The 22,118-nt window shown below is 41.1% G+C and overlaps 1 protein-coding gene across 5 annotated transcripts in view; it reads right to left on the minus strand.

Moving 5' to 3' along the window:
- The window catches only part of ANO8 (anoctamin 8), a 150,336-nt gene that overhangs the window by 79,007 nt on the left and 49,211 nt on the right, over positions 1-22,118 (minus strand). For all 5 annotated transcript variants that reach the window (XR_013272187.1, XM_077475424.1, XM_077475425.1 and 2 more), the window contains exons 2-5: positions 14,039-14,149; positions 13,810-13,942; positions 7,362-7,500; positions 2,297-2,393 (exon numbers count right to left, since the gene is read on the minus strand). Coding sequence is in view for 4 of the 5 variants with exons in the window: in XM_077475424.1 (XP_077331550.1) it covers positions 2,297-2,393; positions 7,362-7,500; positions 13,810-13,942; positions 14,039-14,149 (480 nt within the window). In the remaining variant the exon portion in view is untranslated. The remainder of the gene's footprint in view (positions 1-2,296; positions 2,394-7,361; positions 7,501-13,809; positions 13,943-14,038; positions 14,150-22,118) is intronic.

Consider the following 22,118-nt stretch of genomic DNA (forward strand, 5'->3'; position numbering starts at 1 on the left):
ACTTACTTTGCCAGCTTTTTATTTCCCTGCCCCAACTTTTTTGGGACATGTTGTTGCCATCCATTTTAAAATTACCTTTTTTTTTCCTTAAAATTGTACATTTTCTCAGTTTAAATATTTGATATGTTTTCTATTGTGAATAAAATAGGTTTACTAGATTTGTAAATCATTGTACTCTGTTTTTATGTAGATTTTACACAGCGTCCCAACTTTTTTTGGAATTAGAGTTGTTTAAGGGGGGGTGCAGCTTAAAACAGACACTCTCTACTTGTTCATGCAGGACAAAGTGTTAGTGTGTGCAAAGCCTAATCCTGGCCTACGGGCATTTACCTTACCCTGTAACCACCTGCCTCCCCCTGAATTTGACCACTTACCCGTGACCATGTTCTGGTCTAGAAGCCAATCACTAGGCCTAAGCAATGCACATGACAGAGGCAATGGCACTCTTACTGCCTCTATGCACTCCCTGGATCAATCATTTAAAAGCTGGCTGTTGAGGAAGCAGAAGTGAGGGTCCACTGGCAAGGCGAGTATAGAGTGTGGTGCCTTTACTGAAAACACAATCACTTTGCCATGCATGGACAGGTGTCTCTTGAGATCTGGCTTAATTTGTGTATACTTGAAACATATTTGAAAACATCTCTTATTTTCTTACATGTTTTGTTGGCTTTGTTGCACTCTTTTGTAGATTTTACTCTTCTGTGTCCTCTCTCTACATTTTTATTTTCCCTTTCTTGCTATAGTAGAGTAGTTTACTCACTTATTTGCAAATATGCCTGCTAAATTCATTTTAATCTGACTGTAACTGAAAGTCATAGGTAGTTTGTAGCACATGGGACAAATCGAATTAAGTGATATTTAACCGTCATTCTTAAACATTTTCAGTAGCTGATTTAATCACTTACAGATAATGCAACTTCTTAATTTTTTAATCCCTGCCTATGTTCCCGTTTAATATGGCGCCAGTTTCCTGTTTCAGTGGCTTCTTTCTGTTGCAGCATGCAGGGATTAGAGTTGTGTCTCCCTACGCTGTGTGTATCGATAGAAAGCATAGACAGCATAGCAAGGCATTCCTCTGCTACTCCTTTCACAGAGAGCAGGTGCCAGCAGCATTGAAAGTTGTAAACTAAGTGCTGGGGTAAGAATGTTAACTATATGTTTACTGGGGAATGTTTATTTTATTGTGCCCAATGTGTTAAAGGAGAAGTATGGCCAAAGCCATTTTGGCTATACTTCAATGGATCACAGGAGTGCAATTCATTCTGGACGCCCGTGATCCATTTTCAGCCATCAATGGGCTGAATCCCTCTGCCAGCTGACATCACAGAGCCATATGGTGGGGATCTGCCCAGAAGCCTGGACTGGTACCTGGCTCAGCCTGTCAGTGATCCACTGAGAATCAGAGTCAGCCTCTCCTTACCTCTCCACAGTCCCACACTCGAGTGCTGGAGGGGCAGAGCAGAGTGATGGAGACCAACAGTCTCCAGCTCTCTGCTCACGGAATGCTGAGGGATCAGCGGTCTTTGATCGCTCAGTTCTCCATGCAGAGCCAGCAGGGGTTTGATGCTGCATCCAACTAGGTGATCATCATTTTTTTTTCTAAATTCCATACTTCTCTTTTAAGATAAAAAGAAAAAATGCTTAGGGTTTAATACTATTCTAAGGATAAGTTGCACTTAAAGGCAGAAGTTACCCTATACTTGTAACTTTTAGCATGCATTATTCCTGGCTGTTAAATGCTCACCTGGAGAAGAGGCCTCCTGGGGAGCAAGCAGGAAATAAAGTCACAGTGAAGGTATGCAGCAGCCAATATGTATTTTGCTGCTTTGGAATATAACTTGAAGCTACAATTTGCTGTTTTTAGTTCAACATACAAACTAATCAAGCACCTTCTTTTTGCCCATGTGTATTATTTTTGCCTTTTATTATTATGCAAGCTTATTCCTATTAATGATATTCTCATTCACTTCCTGTTCTGGTAATCACCTGTCACCAGGAACAGAACAGAAATCTCCACAGTGGGGGGCATTCCATTCCATACTAAGACCTGAGCCCTCCCACTCTATCCTAAAAACGGGTGGCATTCCATTTCAATCAGAAATTGCTTTAATTTGGCTATTATAAAATGTGCACAAAGATTCTGTAGTGAATGAAAACAATTAAAATATGTACAATAAAGTTTGCAAAGCACAATTTTAAAAAGAATACTTTCTAAAAGTGCCTTATGAAATGTCTGTTTACACCTTACAAGTTTATCAATGACCCTGTTTCATGTAGATTGCCATGCAGTACTCACTGATTGGCTGGCCCTCTAGGAAGTGTATGTTGTGCAGAGATTCTCCATGTTTAGCTCTGAGGTTTTCCATCCAGTACCGGATGATGCACTGACGTTCCTATAAAACAACAGATAAGTTAGTATTTTATTAGGTATCCTGCAAATGACTTGCTATGCATCAATGGCAACTAAGAAGCAATGTGAATTTTCATACATGCCAGGAAAAACAGGATGCGAAAAAGAACTAATGGTTTTACGCTAGCCATACACAAACATGCTTTCACTGGAGTAGAGGGAAGGAAGCTATTAACGACATGCATACAAATTTAGTTCACTGGGCAAATTGCACAATTGACCATCCAAGGTTCAAGCACTAGTCTATGAGCAGATGTCTTTCTTTAACCTGTCATTTTCAGGGAGAACTCTGATCATCTACACCCAACGTTGCTTATTGCTGAAGTTTTTCTACATCAGGGGTCTCCAAACTTTCTAAACAAAGGGCCAGTTTATGATCTTTCAAACTTGTGTGGGGATGAACTGTGGCGAGCGGGAGTGAAAATTTTCCTGGCATCAGGGGGAATAAACCTCTCCACATTTAGTATTAGGGGGAGTAATAGTGCCCTGTTTGTACCATTGGGAGTAATAGAGCCCCATTGTAGGTGTTAATGGGATAACTGGTGCCTCACTGTTGATGTCAGTTGGCAGAATAGTGTCTCATATCAATGGGAGGAATATGCCCCAAGTGCTGTATAAAGGTAAGCAAAGGGCTGCAGTTTGGAGACCACTGTTCTAGAACATGAAGTTGAACCACCAAGGAGTGTTAAAATATTACTTAACCGCTTGCCGACCAGCGCATGCCAATGTACGTTGGCAGAATGGCGTACAGGTACGTTCCCTTTAAGAAGTGGTGGCGCGCCTGTTGCGGGCTCCGTGACCGCGGGCTCGATGAGTGTCTGCCTAGTGGCAGGACAGAGATCACTCTGTCATCGAGAGCAGTGATCACTGTCCTGTGTGTTAAAGCCCAGCCCCCTAACAGTTAGAATCCCTCCCTCCCTGGGACACACTTAACCCCTTCACTGCCAGTGTCATTTACACAGTAATCAATGCATTTTCATAACATCGATCGCTGCATTAATGACAATGGTCCCAAAATAGTGTAAAAAATGTCCGATGTGTCTGCCATAATGTCGCAGTCCCGATAAAAATTGCTGATCGATGCCATTACTAATAAAAAAAGAATTAAAAATAAAAATGTCATAAAACTATCCCCTATTTTGTAGACTCTATAAATTTTGCGCAAACCAATAAATATACGGTTATTGCAATTACCAAAAATACATACAAGAATACATATCGGCCTAAACTGAGAAAAAAAATGTTTTTTTTATATAATTTTTGGGGGATATTTATTATAGCAAAAAGTAAAAAAATTAATTTTTTTTTTGAAAAACTGACGCACTTTTTTTTGTTTATAACGCAAAAAATAAAAACCGCAGAGGAGATCAAATACCACCAAAAGAAAGCTCTATTTGTGGGGAAAAAAAGAACATCGATTTTGTCTGGGTACAATATCGCACGATTGTAGTTGAAGCAACGCAGTGCCGAATCGCAAAAAGTACTCTGGTCAGGAAGGGGGTAAAATCTTTCGGGGCTGAAGAAGTTAAAAGAACTGCATGCCAAGATCAGGTCCGTCTGTCTGACTCACCCAATGCTGACATTTAGTTCACTATATCTCAATAGAAGCAGGTTTCTGCACTGATCTTTAGATTTGGGAAACAGGGTCTGTGGCAGACTGGCCATGTGCTAGGCTTCCAGAGAACCATCCAATTCCCATCTTCAGCTTCAGAAACCCTTAGTAAAAAGTAGAACGCCATTGTCAGAGGCAGTGGACACTTCCCGTGTGATGGTAATAGAGCACTGTCAACTTCTCTTTGTGGAGCCTATGCCTCAATTGCATACAGATTGCAGATCAGCATCTTACTGGAATTCTGAAGCTCTGAAACCAAAGGGCTCAGATCTGATTTCCTCTGGGTTGTTCATTCAACTCAGTTTGGTAAACTCTAACTCCCTGATCTCCTCTCACTCTCTATCCGGATTCCCACTGTAGAGGTAGGTCCCAGGTTCTAGTGGTTACAAATAATGTTTTCTGGTTCCCCAACTGCACTATGCAGGCTATACCCAGGGATCAGAGAAATCTCGGCAGTGCTGAGCTGCACAGGAATTTTTTTGAAAATTATTTTATATAAAGATAATGCAGTAATGCATAGAGATTTCTTTTCTGAGAACACTTTGGTATGATGGTCTTGCAAAAAGTATTTTATTTTCTATGTCATCTAAAGGCAAAAAGACTTAAAGGAGTTTTATTGTCACCGCCTACACTTTAATTTTACAACATCAGCATTTTTATAACAATACAAACAATATTTATTATTGACAACCCAATATAAGCTTTCTTAAAAAATCTCCTTTCATGTTGTGAGTTCTGCCTGTCTGCTGGTCATTTCTTTCCACAACCTTCTGGGTTCCCTGTATGCTTTTCAGCCTCTCCTCTGCACTTTCAGTTTATAAGGACTACATATCCCATAGTAACTTCCTGTGTGCAAGCAGTGATTACTGTACTGACTCCACCTCCTGAGACTTCTCTCAGCACTTCTGAGGGCAGGCTCTGTGAAATTAGTGACACAGCAGTGGGCACAGTGAATGTGTGTCACAGAATGTTAAATATAATAATAACATTCTCACAATATTCTGTAAACTTATATTGATGAGAAAAAGTCCCAAAATAGAAAGTCCTTCCAGTTCTTGTGTAAAAACTCAAAAATGGATTTAATAATAAAATAGCATAATATTACAAGAACAATATTAAAATGCAGAATGTAAAAATATCAATAATGTAATTATATTCTTGAGATAAATATTGTATGATAAATCATATGTGTGTGTCTGTGTATGAAGCTAATGGCAGCTTCCTCGTGTGTGCCAGTCTGACCCGAAAGCCTTTGTTCATCTCTTTTTTTACTCCTTAATTCAGCCCTCCGTCTACTCCTAAAATAGAATGGTTTAAATCTTCTATATATTGAGCAAATCTTCAGCCTAACTCCCTTCCCACTGAAATTCTAAAATTGGGGCCCCTTTCTAGAGCCACACTCACATTCCATAAGAATGGGGGGGGGGGTATACCTTATACAATATACCTTTATCCATCATCTAAATCAAAAAATGTTATGTAAATAAATTATATATATATATATTTATATATATTTATTTTATTTTGTTTATTCAATGAACAGCCCTTTTATTAATATCCCAATCAAGAAATATTACAGTATAAAAGGCTTATATTCTTAACGCATACATATTCAAAACGTTCAGTATCTTTAAAACCTTATCCTTTACCATTTAAGATGGGGAGAAATGAAAGCTAACTACTATCATATGTAAGTTTCTCCAAAGAGATGCACTGCCTAATCAAACCTTATATATTTATCCTTTCACAAATCTATTTGTTACTTTTCCAAATCTAGATAGAAATCTAAATATACAATTCAATTATTAAGATCCAACACATTTATACATAGGTTAGTAACTCTAATAATCAAATAATAAATATTACATTAGCGAGGAAGTAAACCCTTATGGGTTTACTTCCTCTTTCATTCCCTGCAAAGGTAAAGCATAATGGACTACTATGCATCGCATAGTAGCCCATTATGTGTCACTTACCTGACACAGGAGCCAGCGAAGTCACCGCTGTCCCCTGTAGTCCGGCGCATCCATCTTCTCGGTGGGTCTCGCCGCTCCGCCACTGTCATTCGGCGAAGCTGCGATGACGTCACTCCCGTCATACACCGGTGCCATGGTTTAGGAGATATTGCTTGGACCTACAGGTAAGCCTTAATCTAGGCTTACCTGTAGGTCAAAGTTGGTTGTAAGGGTTTACAACCACTTTAAGAAAGCTAATAATGCAGAATTCAAGGAAGTAAATGTTTGGGGATCTTCACAAAGTCAGTTTACACATTTCAAGATTGTTCAGATTAATAGGAGTAGGCTAGAAATAATTGAAATACAATATGAAAATTAATATAAGATTTTACATTTTCACTATAGATATACTTTAACAATACTAAAAATTTAGCTTTTTATTCCATTCTGACCAGTTTTTCGTTTCAAAGCAACTAGCTTCATCATAGATGAAAGTATGACATGAAGACACTTAGGGCTAATTCATACCTCACAGTGCATAATGCATAGCAAAAAATGTGTATATGCTAGCGCGCAATGCGTGCTTCCGTGTGGTTCAATGTGTTGTGCCACCTCAGCTCATTGCAGTGCTTGTTTTTTTTATATCAGAATCGTTAAACCATAGGTTTGACTTCCAAGCCTTATAGAAGTACACTTCAAAACAGTACAACTCTTGTTGACATGCAAATGTTCACGCTATTATTCATTGTATCGGTCATTACTAGAACCATTTCTGAATTATAAAGAGATGAAATGTACTCAAGTGAGCATATTCATCAAGGCATTATAAGAGCAATGATGATATTGGAAGTGCAGTAACCCAACCCATAGTATCCAATTATCCATTGGGGCACTTGTGCGGGTGCGCTCCAGAGTCCTGCGGCTGCATCCATTGACAAAGACAGCAGGATTCGGCCCCACCCCCGGCTCCCATGTCACTGGAGTTGATTGACATCAGTGGGAACCAATGGCTCCTGCTGCCATCAATCTATCTAATGAGGACCTGAGACAGCAGCTGGAGCTGCTGTGCTCGTCCCCGTCGCTGGAACAATCAGGCTCCGGTAAGAACAAGGGGGGAGGTCTGGGGAGAGCTGCAACACAAAAGGGTTTTCACCTTAATGCATAGAATGCATAGAATGCATTAAGGTGAAAAACCGTTAGGGTTTACAATCCCTTTACTTACACTGCAGTCAGATCAATAAGATGATTTCGCATTTGTTTCTATGGGTTACAGCTCTTTCATTAGCGATCCCAAAAATAAAATAGGTCTATGAGATAAATGCAAAAAGCAATTATGACACATACACAAAATATTTCTCATACATTATACAACAGGAAAAATTACCTGAGATGTGAAAAAGTTCAGCTCATTTTCAATGTTCTGATAAATATAGTCCTCTTCACAGGAAAAAGCACGCGTTCCACCACCAAACTCCGCTTTAATGTTTTTACGCAGACCAAGCTCCTCCGCACCGCGGAGCAAACTGCAAAAGGTAAAACATGAAAAAAAAAACACTTATTGAGGCAGTACTATGGAGCAACATATGCACACGTACATTCTAGTAGATAACGTTACAAAGGCATCACGTCAAACTGAAATAAAGGGGGATGGAGGCATAGGAAGTTAATTGTATGTAGAAATGGGATTGGTGTGGTCAATATTCATGTAGAAAAAGTGGTAAATTGTGGGAAGTGTGTACTGGAGAAAGGAATTACAAAACCTTCAACAAAAAGCAAGCATCTGATTTACCAGATTTCTATTGTGCAAGAAAAATATGCCTAGCAAACTGCCTTTCAAATCAACCTCTTATGGCAGATGTCAAAGATAGTGGAAATCGCATAGATACTGAACCCAGCACAGATGCCACACCAGCACACTTTTCACACAAAAACAATATTTATTTGAAGTAAAATTCTAGGAAAGGCTAATTATACCTACAATGTTCCCTTTATAAATACAGTTACTATTTTAAAGCAGCAACCTTCCTTATGTGAAAATGATTGCCATGTGTGGCTATAAGACCCCTTTCACACTGGGGCGTTTTTCAGGCACTTTAGCGTTAAAAAAGCAACTGTAAAGCGCTCGAAAGAAGCCTCATCTGCAATCCCAATGTGAAAGCCCAAGTGCTTTAAGAATCCTTTAAAAATGTCAGCGCTTTACCAGCGTTTTTTGAGCGCTATTGGGGAGCTTTTAACCCCTGCTATTGGCCAACTAAAGGATTAAAAGCGCCCACAAAGCGCTGCTGCCAAAAGCGCTTTTCAGGCGTTTTGCAGGCGCTTCCCATTGATTTCAATGGGAATGGGCGCTTTAGGAGCGGTATATTCACCGCTCCAAAAGCGCTGCAAAGAAGCTGCTTGCAGAAAAATTTTTGACGCCCTGCCAGCGCAGCGCCTCAGTGTAAAAGCACTCGGGCTTTCACATTGGGATTGCGGTTGCGGCTTCTTTCAGGCACTTTACAGGCGCTTATTTTAAAGCTAAAGCACCTGAAAAACACCATAGTGTGAAAGGGGTCTCAGTGTGAAAGCACTCAGGCTTTCACATTGGGATTGCAGATGAGGCTTGTTTCAGGCGCTTTACAGGCACTTTTTTTTAATGCTAAAGCGCCTGAAAAACACCTGGAAAACGCCCCAGTGTGAAAGGGGTCTAATAGTCCTGGAGATGCAGGAAAAAAAAAATTAAACTTAAACACTGCAAGCTGGTGGGAGTGACACCTAAACGAATAAACCCTGCATCCCTTGGGTCCTTACAGACTTGAAGAAGGTGCTCTGCACATAACATGCATAACATCAGCAGCAAAACTAAGAAAGTTCAACATAATGGAGATGCTGGAAATAGCAGAACTAAAATCAACTCCGTTCTATTATCTCCATAAGCCTATTAATTCTGTTTTTCATGTTTGCCAGGGGACTTTATTTGCATACTCACTTGGGCAGAGCTAAGTGGGTACGAAATCATATTGCACACATTTACAGCATTGTTCATGCAAGTGTATATAGTATTTTTTTTTACTTCATCAAAAAACAAATACATATATACACACACATATGTGTGTATGTATATCTTTCACCTGTCTAAAATAAGAAAAATGGACTATAAGTCCCCTTTAACCACTTCAATACAGAGCTATACAGCTATATAGCTCTGCTATACACTAATGCCCCGTACACACGATCCGAAAATCGTACGGAAAATACCGCTTTCGAAGCGATCGTACGATAATCGGATCGTTAGTACAGAGCTTTCGAGAGCCGATTAGAACAGTACATCCGATATTATTCTATCGGACATGCACGGAAATTTTTTTCGTACGATGCCAAATCGTACGATTTTCGTTTAATCAGTACAGCTATCGTTCGAAAATGCAATACAAATGCATTACAACACATGACATCACTTCCGAATTTTTTTTCTGTCGTGCGGGAATTTTCGTGACTTTAGTAAACTCATCAGATTCGATCTGAGATTAGAATGCAATAAAAAACGGACGATCATTCGTCCGATAATCTCATCGTGTGTATGGGGCATTATACACCTTCCTGCCCAGACCAGTTTTCAGCACTATCACATTTTGAATGACAACTGCACAGTCATGCAATGCTGTACCCAAACAACATTTTTATAATTTTTTCCCACAAATTAGAGCATTGTTTTGGTGGTATTTGATCGCCTCTTGGCTTTCTATTTTTCTATTTTTGCACTACAAACAAAAAAAAGCACGCAAATTTTGAAAAAAAAAAAAGTTCTCCTTCATTCCGGTTACAAAATTTTGTAAATAAGTACGTTTTTTCCCTCACTGATGGGCACTGATGAGGATGCACTGATGAGGCAGTACTGATTGGCACCAATACTCAGTGCAGATGCCCTGTCAGGAGAGCAGCCGATCAGCTCTCCTCTACTCGTGCCTGTCAGTGCGGGTTGAGGAAAAGCTGATATACGGCTCTTTGTGTTTACACTGATCAGCTGTGATTGGACACAGCTGATCGCGTGGTAAAGAGCCTACGTGAGAGGCTCTTTACCGTGATCAGAGATTCGGTGTGTCAGACTGACACCACCTATTGCCGCGCTGCGAGCACGCACTAGCGGCTTATCCTGCTGGACGTCATATGATGTTCAGTCAGGATAATGCAACCACTTTGAGCATGTCATATTGCTATATCGCGGGCGGGAATTTTTGCCCTTAGGCGAGTGGTCAAACTGCACCTCAGGCTCCATTCATTCCTGTGCCTTTTGTTGTGTGTTTATTGAAACACAATGCACAAGATGTAATTTCTCATTCTTTCTATGGAGCCCCATTCACATCAATGCATTTCCTGCAGTGCAATCTTGGAAGAGATAGAGCTGTTTTTTTGGTGCAGGATAGTGCAATTCCGAGTCAATAGGCCTCAATGGAAGCATACATACATTATGGTGCATCTTTGGTGAGTTTTGTAGCATGACAGTGAGACACCTCCATCAGGCAACAGCTACTCTACTGGCTGCATATAATGAGCAAGACCATTCCTCTATGACCCATTTAACACCACCTAGAAAGACTTCACCTAACGTGAAAGGGCATGGCAGGACATTGCTCCTGGCCTATACAAAGATCAGGACAGTTACTTTCCACACAGAAAGTAAGCAAGCATATGTTTCTTTTGGACATAACTTCAATGCATATGCAAACAGATGCTTATTTAAATGGCATCTGCATACAAACAGTTTTGCTCTATTATCACTATGCCAATAAATATTTATAGCTGGTCATTGGCCCAAAACCAAAAAACATGAAAACACTGCAATGGATGAAAATTACACATAGATGCATGTGAAAACACACAAAAACGCATGAAGTAGCAGAAGCACGGGTGTTAACCAGGGCTTACTGTAGGTATTTGTAAACAAAGTCCTTCCCCACCCCCATAACATTTTTTGAATAGTAGCACGCCATGGTGCACTTGCTGGTAGATCTACCATCAACTATATAGTGCAAAGGCCTGTCTGATTTGATACAAATTGAATTGGTCGTTTACATTTGACCTCATATTACATGGTTTAGGTAACGCTAAAAGGAGTTAGAGATTTTACAATTATATTGCAAGGAAAAGATTTGTATGACCAGACTATTTTGTGCTGTGCGGCACTGCACTACTTTAACCAACAATTGCGCAGTCATGCAATGCTGTACCCAAATGAAATTTGTATTTTCTTTCTTTTTTTACACTAATAGCGCTTTCTTTTGGTGGCATTTGATCACCTCTGGATTTTTTTATTATATGAAAACAAAAAAAGACAGACAATTTTGAAAAATAAAAAAACTATATATATATATATATATATATATATATATATATATATATATATTTATATACCCACACACACACACACATATATATATATATATATATATATATTTACACACACACATATACACAGTGTGTATACATATATATAATTTATTTATTTATTTTTTAAATCAAACCTCTTTAAAAAAAAATTGGGCCAAAATGTATTCTGCTACATGTCTTTGCTAAAAAAAAAAAAATCCCAATAAGTTCATAAAGCAGAGGACTACATTCTTCAAGAAGAGACATTTGGTGGAACTGGTAGAGGAAGGCTAGAAGGTTTCAAAAATGATAAGTGGACCTGATCTCCAAGAAGTAAATGTGAAATTTATCAATTTATTTCTAAACCCAAACACTCTAAAATAACCGTTCTCAAACTTTGCAACACAGAGGAACCCTTGAAATAGTTCTCCGGTCTCAGGGAACCCATGCTAAAAATTTGAAATTTACAACTCATGATACATTAGTGTGATGGTCAGTAGTAAGAATGGTCCTTACACTTGTGGTCATTGGGAAGAATTACCTCCTTACAGATATCAAGAAAGATCAATGGTGTCAGTGGGAACTTATCTGAGAGGCAGAAATTGCCCAATGCTGAAGGAACCATGCTTGAGAATCACTACTGCTAAAAGGTAGAAGGGTCCTTCTACTTGTCACTGTTTAAGTGTGGGGCCCTACTCTAAATTGAAACCATGTGCTCTTTGCCTGTAGAAAGGTTAAAAGGCTTTGGAATAGAATTGTTGGTTGGGTAAGTGGTTTAATGGGATACGTATAAAATTAGCATTTAAAAAAAAACAAAAAAAACAAAAAAGAGATTGGGGTTCTACCTATTTCCAGGAAAGCAATGGCAGTTTTGATAATATTGATCACATTAAATATTTGTGGAAAAGATTGGTTAAGAGAAAGGTGCCTTGAATAAAAGTAATATCACATATCATATTTCCATATTTTTAAAATGTGGCCTTGGGTTTTAAGGCTCTTAACCACTTTCAGACCGGACCAATTTGCTGGTCAAAGACCAGACCACTTTTTGCGATTCGGCACTGCGTCGCTTTAACTGACAATTGTGCGGTCGTGCGACGTGGCTCCCAAACAAAATTAACGTCCTTTTTTTCCCACAAATAGAGCTTTCTTTTGGTGGTATTTGATCACCCCTGCGGTTTTTATTTTTTGCGCTATAAACAAAAATAGAGCGATAATTTTGAAAAAAACGCATTATTGTTTACTTTTTGTAATAATAAATATCCCCCAAAAATATATAAAAAAACATTTTTTTCCCTCAGTTTAGGCCGATACGTATTCTTCTACATATTTTTGGTAAAAAAAAAATCGCAATAAGCGATTATTGATTGGTTTGCGCAAAAGTTATAGCGTTTACAAAATAGGGATAGTTTTATAGCATTTTTATTAATAATTTTTTATTATTTTTTTTTTTACTAGTAATGGCGGCGATCTGCGATTTTTATTGTGACTGCGACATTGTCGGGGACCCATCGGACATTTTTGACACATTTTTGGGACCATTGTCATTTATACAGTAATCACTGCTATATAAATGCAGTGATTCCTGTGTAAATGACACTGGCAGTGAAAGGGTTAACCAGTGGGTGGCAGTGTAGGGGTTAAGTGTTCCTAGGGGTGTGTTACTAACTGTGGGGGGGTTGGGCTTTCATTTAGTGTACACTGATCTCTGCTCCAATCACATGGAGCAGAGATCAGCGTCACTAGTTGCTAGGCAGAATGGAAAAATGTTGTTTATACAGCATTTCCTCCATTCGGCCGCTCCATGAGACAATCGCGGGGATGCCCACGGCGATTGAGTCCGCGGGTCCCGCGACCGGACTCACGGGGGTCCCGACCAGCGCGGGAGCGCGCCGCCGGCGGCGCGCTCCCGATGGCACGGCGGCAACGAATATTGGACGTACATGTACGCCAATATGCCTGCCCGTGCCATTCTGTCGACGTACATCGTCGTGCGCTGGTCGGGAAGTGGTTAAACAGAAAAGTAGGTTTGAAGATGGACAGGCTAAATATAGAGAAAAGGTTTTCCAGTAACTTGAATAAGATCTAGTAATTACCTGATTTTATGTATTTTTTGCATTTCCTATAGTAGATATGTAGATTTAGCATAAAGTACAATGTTAAAAAAATAATAATAAGGGACAAATCAACTTTTACCACACAGGGCCTGCACAAACCTTTGAAGAAGTTTTTACGTTTTGTACTGTACTGTTTCTGGACCTGAATATTATATTTAAGAAGAAAGAATAAAAAGGTCCACAAATAAAAGTCAACTAGCTTAGCTTTCAAACCAGTCAGATTTTAGGTTTTAATTCTGGTCCCATCCAGAAGCTTCTCTTTTCAGCAACATAGATTTTAAAGTACAATAAACACCCTTTATAACTGAAGGCAGCAGCTTTGCCAAAAAGCTATTTTTAACTTGCCATAGTGGATATTTTTAAGAAACATACTTTTCATATGTTGCTGTAACAAAAAAGGCATAGATTCGGGTATGTCGGTGATGACGGATCTGCATTATTAGCTCAGGGATTCCCAGTCGCACATGATTCAGCAGCCAGAGCAGTGTGTGATCATCTGTTGTGTCTGGAAGCACATAAAAAGTAACCAGCAGAATCACATCATGACTTCATGAAAATATCCTGATGTTACAAAGTTTTATAGAAAAAGTGTAGAACATACCTGCAAATGTCATGACCACATCACAATTTTCAGTGGGGACAGTTCTCATCCAGGATTTATGTGATGTGATGTACCTGCCAGCTTGGAGGAGGCGCTTTCCAAAAAGTTTATCTGTTGAAACAAAGAAAGCAGTCGATGAGTATTATTAAGAAAACAAAAAAAAAGGAAGACAACTACAGTACTAGTCACTTTGAGCATTGCTTTTATTCAACTTACTAGAGCAAACAGAATAAGCAGTTACACATTTGTATAAAATTGCATTAGCCTCAGATTACCTGTTTTCCTAAGGAGATAGAACAAACTTTCTAGTAACAGAAAGCATTATACAGATTTAATGTTCTCATTCCAAGAAATCATTGTCCGAGCTAAAATACTGAATACACTGCTAAACAGAATTTCAATTGTGGCACACTAATAATATGCATAGCAATTAAATAGCCTTTTAGTTTCCTCTTTTACAATGATGTGCATTTCAAGCAATTTGTCACTAGAGCTCAAATTAGTGTGTTGCTAATTGATGTTGTTCTCATTTGCATATATTTTATCTAATGGAAAGATATAAAGTGACATTTACTATTACTAATATGCATTTTCCTGTATATGTGTTTAATGCATTAATGGAAAGACTTTTTAAAGGTGCCCTGAGTCCTTGTACAATTGTAAATGTTAAATCCGAAAAAATGGGTTAGTCAAAATGCAAGGATTCCAGGTTGGATAAAATTCAATGATTTAAAAAAAAAAAAAAGAAAATCAGATTTTTTTTTCATTTCAATTGATTTTCATGACATTTATTCTAATACAATTCTTTTGGAGTAAACATCTATCTAAAGCTAGTTTTCTATTTAAAGATAGATTAACAATTTAGTTTATTCAACATGAAATTAAATTAGTTATGTAGCATGAGGCTGTATATGCTGCAACATTTACATTTTTGGAAAAACCCTTTGAATATCTCAATGCAAGCTGAGATAACATGCACTGCATTGATGCAGTCACACAATTTCACAGTAACCATGACATAATACAAAGTTCAGGAATATTCCTTTATCCCATTGTTTTGCAAATCTAAGTACACTACAAACTGTATGACTGAATCAGTTCTGATCACTGTTTTACTAACCTGACAGCTTATTATTCTAAATAGGAAACCTTAATTTTGTTTGCAAATATTAACGATTCTAACTACCAGTAAGAATAAGTCCTTACACCTGTCCTAGCACCTGTAATTTCAGATCCATTATGGCAGCGCCTGTTAGGCTGGATTCACACCTATGCAGTTTTAGTGCTTTTTGCATTTTGCAGATTTGCACTACAGAACGTGTTCCATAGGAAACCATGTTAAATGGACTGCAGTGCAAATCTGCAAAATGCTAAAACTGCATAGATGTGAATCCAGCCTTAGACATACACTCACCTACTGACGCCACGTCCCTTGGCTTGTGTCACTGCCGCATCACCAGTTGTCCCTTTAAAGTGAATGGGTCTGTCGGTGAGTCAGCAGCAGGTCAGAGGAGGAGCCACTGCGGGACAAAGATGGCAGTTGCTATGTAAAAATTAAGACTTAAAATCGAGTTGATTTAAATCAAGCCTTTTTACTAACGATTTAAATCACGATTTAAATTGACTTGATTTAAAAGAGAAGTATAGGTTTGTTTTTTTTATTGCCCATTCATACTTACCCAGGTGGATGCAGCAACGGTGCGATGCTGTATCTGTCCCCCGCCATTTCTTCACTGAGAATGGAGACACCAAGCGGAGAGCTGCTGACTGTCAAGCAGAAGCTCTCCTGCGCTGCGGCTCCACGCTCACTGGAGCATTGAGCTGTGGAGGGGGTGGGGAGCGGCCATCTCAGAGGCTCGCTGAGAGGCTGAGACTGCCATCAGTCCAGGCACCTGGTAGATCCAGACTTCGGAAGTCAGGATGATGTGGTGCCTGGACTGATCCTGGTGACGTCAGCAGAGAGCGGACTTCAGACCACTCTCAGCTGAAAACAGGTCACAGGAGTGCAGAACGAATTGCACTCCTATGACCCAGAGGAGAAGCCCAGCCAAATGAGCTCAGGCTGGACTTCTCATTTAAATCAAATCCACCCTGAAGGATTCTATTTCAGTTTCTCAGTTTTTGTAGCAAACGGCAGAAGAACAATATTACGCCAGAATTCCTTGCAGTCTGACACTATGTATGTGTTGAGTGTAGAGTATCTAAGAGGAGATTCAACCTACTCTAGATCGGGGAGCCACAGGGAAAGGCTGTGGTGAACTGTGTCCCACAAATGTAACCTGGTTTCAAGACCAGCATTCTTTATTTAAGATTTCAGATAAGTGTATACACATGGTTCAACAGCATCAAAACGTTATACAAAGGAACAGTCCGACCAATATAACGTATGATTTTGCATTTACATTTAAACAAAGCAAGACCTAAAAAGGACCAGATGATTTCCCATCAAGCTCCACTAAGTTTTATCTTGCTATCTGGAGGAAGGAGATGGAGAGATAGTAAAAAAGGGAAAGGGGGGGGGGGGGGGGGTGCAAGGCTGATGGAAGTTTTTTTATTAACACATTTTTTTTTTCACACTGATTCATTTGAATCTATTTTAACCCCTTAAGTTACCTTAAACTTGTGAGGTGTCCAGCTGACCACTGTTACAGTATTTTTACGGCTTTTTGTTATATCGTCCGACTTCATAATATAGGTGCTGCACTGCTCCATTACTAAACTTAAAGCGGTAGTAAACCCGCTGACTAGCTGATTATGAAATACTTACCTTAGAACGAGGCGTCCGTATCTCACCTGGTCGGAGTGTCTTCCGGGTATTGTGGCTCCAGCGCTGTGAGTGGCTGGAGCCGCGATGTCATCGATCCCGCACATGCGGGCAGGAGACTTCTTTCCGGCAAGGTCCGGCGTCTGCTGGGTTTTCAGCCGAGAATCCCCTGTGCGCATGCACCGCTGCAGTCAACAGCTCATTGCAGGGGGAATATCTGCTAAACCATACAGGTTTAGGAGATTTTTTTTTACCTACAGGTAAGTTTTATTATAGGATTACCTGTAGGAAAAAGTAAAAATTTTGACTATACTACCGCTTTAATTCAAAATAATATAATTATTCTAGGAGAGATGCGGTAACATTTCAAATGTTTTCTAACTTAAAATGTATCAACTTACACAAAAGATTTAATCAACATTACTTCTCAAAAGTGAATAGCAAACTATGGTCAATATCAAGAGTTGAAATTATGCCAATTCTATTTAGACAGGCAAAAAGGGCTGCAGTGAAAAAAAGAAAAATCTCATTGGCAGAAATATGGTGAAAAATAGGATTTTTATAACAGCTCACCTGTAAAAATCCTTTTCTTGGAGTACACCACGGGACACAAAGCCACAGTAATAACTGTATGGGTTATATGGCACCTTTAGGTGGTGGACACTGGCACACCCTAAACAGGAAGTTCTATTCCCCATATAACCCCTTTCCTTACTCAGTTTTGTAGCAAAGCAATACATGTGTAATCAGAAAGATGGGAGGGACCTCTGTGTCCCTCGATGTACTCCATGAAAAGGATTATACAGGTAAGCTGTTATAAAAATCCTATTTTCTTTATCGTACATCACAGGACACTAGATCAACACAAACAAAAGTAGGGTGTAATCAGACCTGAGGACCTATACTTCTGCCTGTAGCACACTGCGCCCAAAGGTGATATCTTCATGCCTTCTTACATCCACCTGATAGAATATGGTGAATGTATGGACTGAAGACCAGGTTGCGGCCTTGCAGATTTGAGCCATGGAGGCTTGGTGATGCACTGCCCACAAAGCACTAACAGCCCTGGTGGAGTGCGCTTTGACCTGAAAAGGTGAAACCTTCTTCAAGCAATAAGCTTGAATAATCTGCCAAATCCATTTGGCAATAGGGAATTTCAATGCTGCCTGTCCTTTTCAGGCAACACAAACACGGGGGCGGCACAGTGGTATAGTGGTTAACACTCTCGCCTAGCAGTAAAAAGGGTCGCTGGTTCGAATCCCAACCACGACACTACCTGCCTGGAGTTTGCATGTTCTCCCTGTGCCTGCATGGGTTTCCCCCCCACACTCCAAAGACATGCAGGTAGGTTAATTGGCTTCTGTCCAAAATTGGCCCAAGTATATGAATGGGAACCTTGGATTGTGGGCTCCTTGAGGGTCGGGACCCATGTGAGTGTGCAATGTACAGGGAAAGGGACAATTGTAAACACTCACTCAGGTTGAACTGGATGGACTGGTGTCTTTATTCAACCTTACTAACTAACTACGAATAAAACATCTGTTTTTCGAATCTAAGCAGTCGCCTTCAAATAGATCTTGACTGCTCCCGCTGCATCCAAAGAGTGCAGTGATTTTCCTTCCTTAGAACAGGGTTCTGGAAAAAATTAAGGTAAAACAATATGCTGCTTTAGGTGAAAACCTGAAACCACCTTTGGCAAAAAGCTAGGACGAGAACACAATACTATTCTATCCTTGAGAACGATTAAATATGGCTCTTTATAAGAAAAGGCCGCCAACTCTGATACAGAAGAAATGGCTACCAGAAAAACTAGCTTCCTTGCCAAAAGCAACAAAGGAATATCGGCTCAAAAGACTGTTTCTGTAATGCCAACAGAACTAACTTCAAATCCCCAGGGATCAGGGGTGCCCAAACCAGTGTTTTAAGTGGTCTAGTGTATTAAGCCACGTTGACCCCTGTATAAAGCTTTGGATCAAAGAATGCGAAGCAAGTGGACGCTGAAACAATACTGATTAGGGCGAGACCTGGCCCTTGATAATACTCAAGGCCAGTTTCATTTCTAGCTCCATTTGCAGAAAGGCAAGAATTCTACTTATCACATACTTCCTAAGATGCCAAACCATGGATTCACACCAAGAAACATATGCCTTCCAGACTCTATAATAAATGATTCTGGAAGCTGGCTTCCTTGCATTAATCAAGGTAGGTATCACTGAGCCTGAAAGCCCACGATTCCTTAGAATGTGGGTTTCAATAGCCAAACCATTAAATTTAGCTTTTGTAAAGTAGAATAGAACACTGGTCCCTGCGATAGCAGGTAACACCATCTGTACTAGTTTTGCATACCAAGATCTTCTGGGCCACAAGAACTACCGACTTCCTTTCTCGCTTGATCCTGCGAAGTAGCTAGACTGGTAGGCAAAGCTACAAACTGAAAATGAAGTCCTTCTACTTCGAAATGCAGATACTTCTGGTGAGCGGGGAAAACAGGTACATGCAGGTATGCATCCTTGATGTCGATAGATGCCAGAAGCTCTCCCCCTTGTAGGATGGAGACTACTGATCGGATAGATTCCATGCGAAAAGAGCAAATCTTCAGGAATCGATTTAGATCTTTGAGATCTAGAATTGGCCTGACATCCCCACTTGGCTTTGGTACTGTGAAAAGGTTTGAATAAAACTCTGACCCCTGCTCTTCCACAGCAACCACAACAATGACCTTTTGCAACAAAAGTCGGTTTAACGCTAGAAAGAGAGACTTCTTTTTCTCTGGATCTTTGACGACATTTGACCTGAGGAAGCGAGGAGACGAGAACTCTCAGAACTCTAGTTTGTAACCTAGGTGGAGACCACCCACCCAAATTCTTCCTGCCAGACCTTTGAGAACTGCAGAAGTGTTCCCCCCGCTCGAACGAGCGGGGGTACCCTTTATAAAGAGGCTTTAGTGCTCTGTCTTGCGGGCTTCCTCCCCCAGGACTTCTTTTGTCCCTGGGGTTGAACCTGACGGTGGAGGCAGTCATGACTGTCTGGAGGCTGATGCCCCTGGCACTGGAGAAAGAGCCCGTTTAAATGAGGGACATTTACTCTTTTTATTAACTGGCAAAAGGGTACTTTTCCCACTTGATATTCTTCGGATATATTTGTCCCAGTCCTCCCCAAACAGCTTTTCAATGCGAAAAGGAAAACCAGCCAGGAGCTTCTTGCAAGGCGCTTCGGCTGACCAACCCTTTAACCATAAGATTCTATGCATATGTACCAACCCAAGCGTAAGGCGAGAGGTTTGAAGAATAGAATCTCTGATTGTGTCAATTGCAAAGCACAAAGCTGCTGGCAGCTTAGTAAATTCCTGGGCCTGCTGTTCAGGGAACAATTTGAGCAAATGTTTCAAGTGCTCTCTCAAGGATTGACATATCCCAGTTTCCACCACTGCAGGTTGAGCCACTGAACCTGCCAGGGAGAAAATTCCAATTTTTTATCAATTGGAACCCATAAGCATTTGCTCATTGCCAGCCGCCATATTGCCATATGCCAACTTTTATTCACAGAGGATATACTCCACATCTTAGTGAATTTTCCTCCATAGGATAAAGTGTTGAAAACAACTTGTTTTTGGCTTCAGTGAACCCAAACAGGAGATGGGCTCTTCAACTGACTAAGGGTAGCTTAAATGTGGTGCAGACCATTTCAGTAAGAGAATGCACCAGCAGCTTCTCAGCATGTGAAGCTGAAGAAGATCCTTCCCCACTTGATTCCTAGGAAGAGGAATCATCAGCCTAGTCACAGTCCCCTGAGGGGGGATTCATCTTCCCCCTCCCATGGTTCCTTCGTTTGGGGATCCTGGGTGGTAGAAGGGGACCTAATGCTTTTTCTTCCCCTCTGTGAAGACGTGATTAAAGCCACTAATCTTTCCTCTAAGCTACTCATAGCTGAAAAGAAAACCTGCTCAGTTATATAGACAGGAGCTTAAGTGTTGGAAGCAATTGCAGCCCCTGATGACCCCGATGGCGCACTCTGACCAGTCTCCTTAGTACGGGATGGTGTTGCAGAGGGAGGGTCCTTAGGACCTGAGGGCAACCCCTTTGTGTCGTTGGTCTTTGCAGCATTTAAACCACCTACTCTGGTAATAGTACCGAGCACAACGCAGCGCTACCACCAAAAAAAAATGCACCCACTGCTGAGCAAGACTCCAGCAACTGCCGCTATTAAGCTCAGCCTGATGCTTAAGGTAAATGTGCCTGGGAATGCCTGCGTCACCCACACTCACATGCCACCCGTCCGCTCTGTGTCCCTCCTAGCTGTATGCACCTGAAAAAAGGTGCATTTTAAGGCTATGCATCCCACGTTGTGGACGCTAATTCCCGCCAATGCCACTAAGCCCCGCCCATTCCTCCGACCACCCATCACACCCCCCCATTTTAAAATAGAGTGTTTTCCCGCACGAGCGGGCTCTGATCCTGCCCGAACCGCATGGGGAGGGCTGGGGGAGAAAGAGAGGAGGAGAGCTGCTGATGGGAACTGCTGTAAAGGCGGCGGGAGCAGCACAGCAGACCGCTGTCTGATGCCATGCTCCTGCTGCCTGGAGGAAGCTATCCAGGTGGGGGGGACATTCCCAGGAGGAAAAAAATAACTCCCCTTTCCCATGACTTTACCTGGAGCCTGGGTTGGAGGAAGTGTGCAGCTTGTACACAGAGATGAGACTGACCAGCATGGAACAGGTATGTGCTCTGGACAGCCCCTGGTGGTGACTATAGGCATAGCAACATTTACTTTAACCACTTCAGATCCGCGCTATTGCCAAATGACGGCATTAGCGCGGACCTACATTTCCGGGACTACGTCTATTGACGTAGTCCTGGTTACGAGCGGCCTGCGCGCCCCCTGAGGGGCGCGCGCGGCGCGCTCTGTGATCGGCGAGTCCGTGAGACTCGCCTGATCACCGATCCGTGTAAGGGGTCGATCCCGACCCCTTATCACGTGATCAGCTGTCAGCCAATGACAGCTGATCATGTGATAGAACGGAGCCGGTAATCGGCTATTATTCCTCCTCGCGCTGACAGCGCGAGGAGAGAAAAAAAAAGCCGATCACCGGCGGCCGTGATCGGGACATCAGTCCCGATCACGGCCATCAATACAAGGGACCACCTGCCACCTGCCTGTGCCCACCTGCCTCCCGCAGTGCCATCCTGAAGTAAAATAAAAGAAAAAGTAAGTGCCCCCCGTCAGTGCCCATAGTGCCCACAGTGCCACCCACAGTGCCACCCACAGTGCCACCCACAGTGCCACCCACAGTGCCACCCAATCTGCCTCAAAGGTGCT

Source organism: Lithobates pipiens, unplaced genomic scaffold (assembly GCF_037356315.1).
Source record: "Lithobates pipiens isolate NorthernLeopardFrog02 unplaced genomic scaffold, aLitPip1_a1.2 Scaffold_13, whole genome shotgun sequence".
Taxonomy (NCBI): Eukaryota; Metazoa; Chordata; class Amphibia; order Anura; family Ranidae; genus Lithobates; species Lithobates pipiens.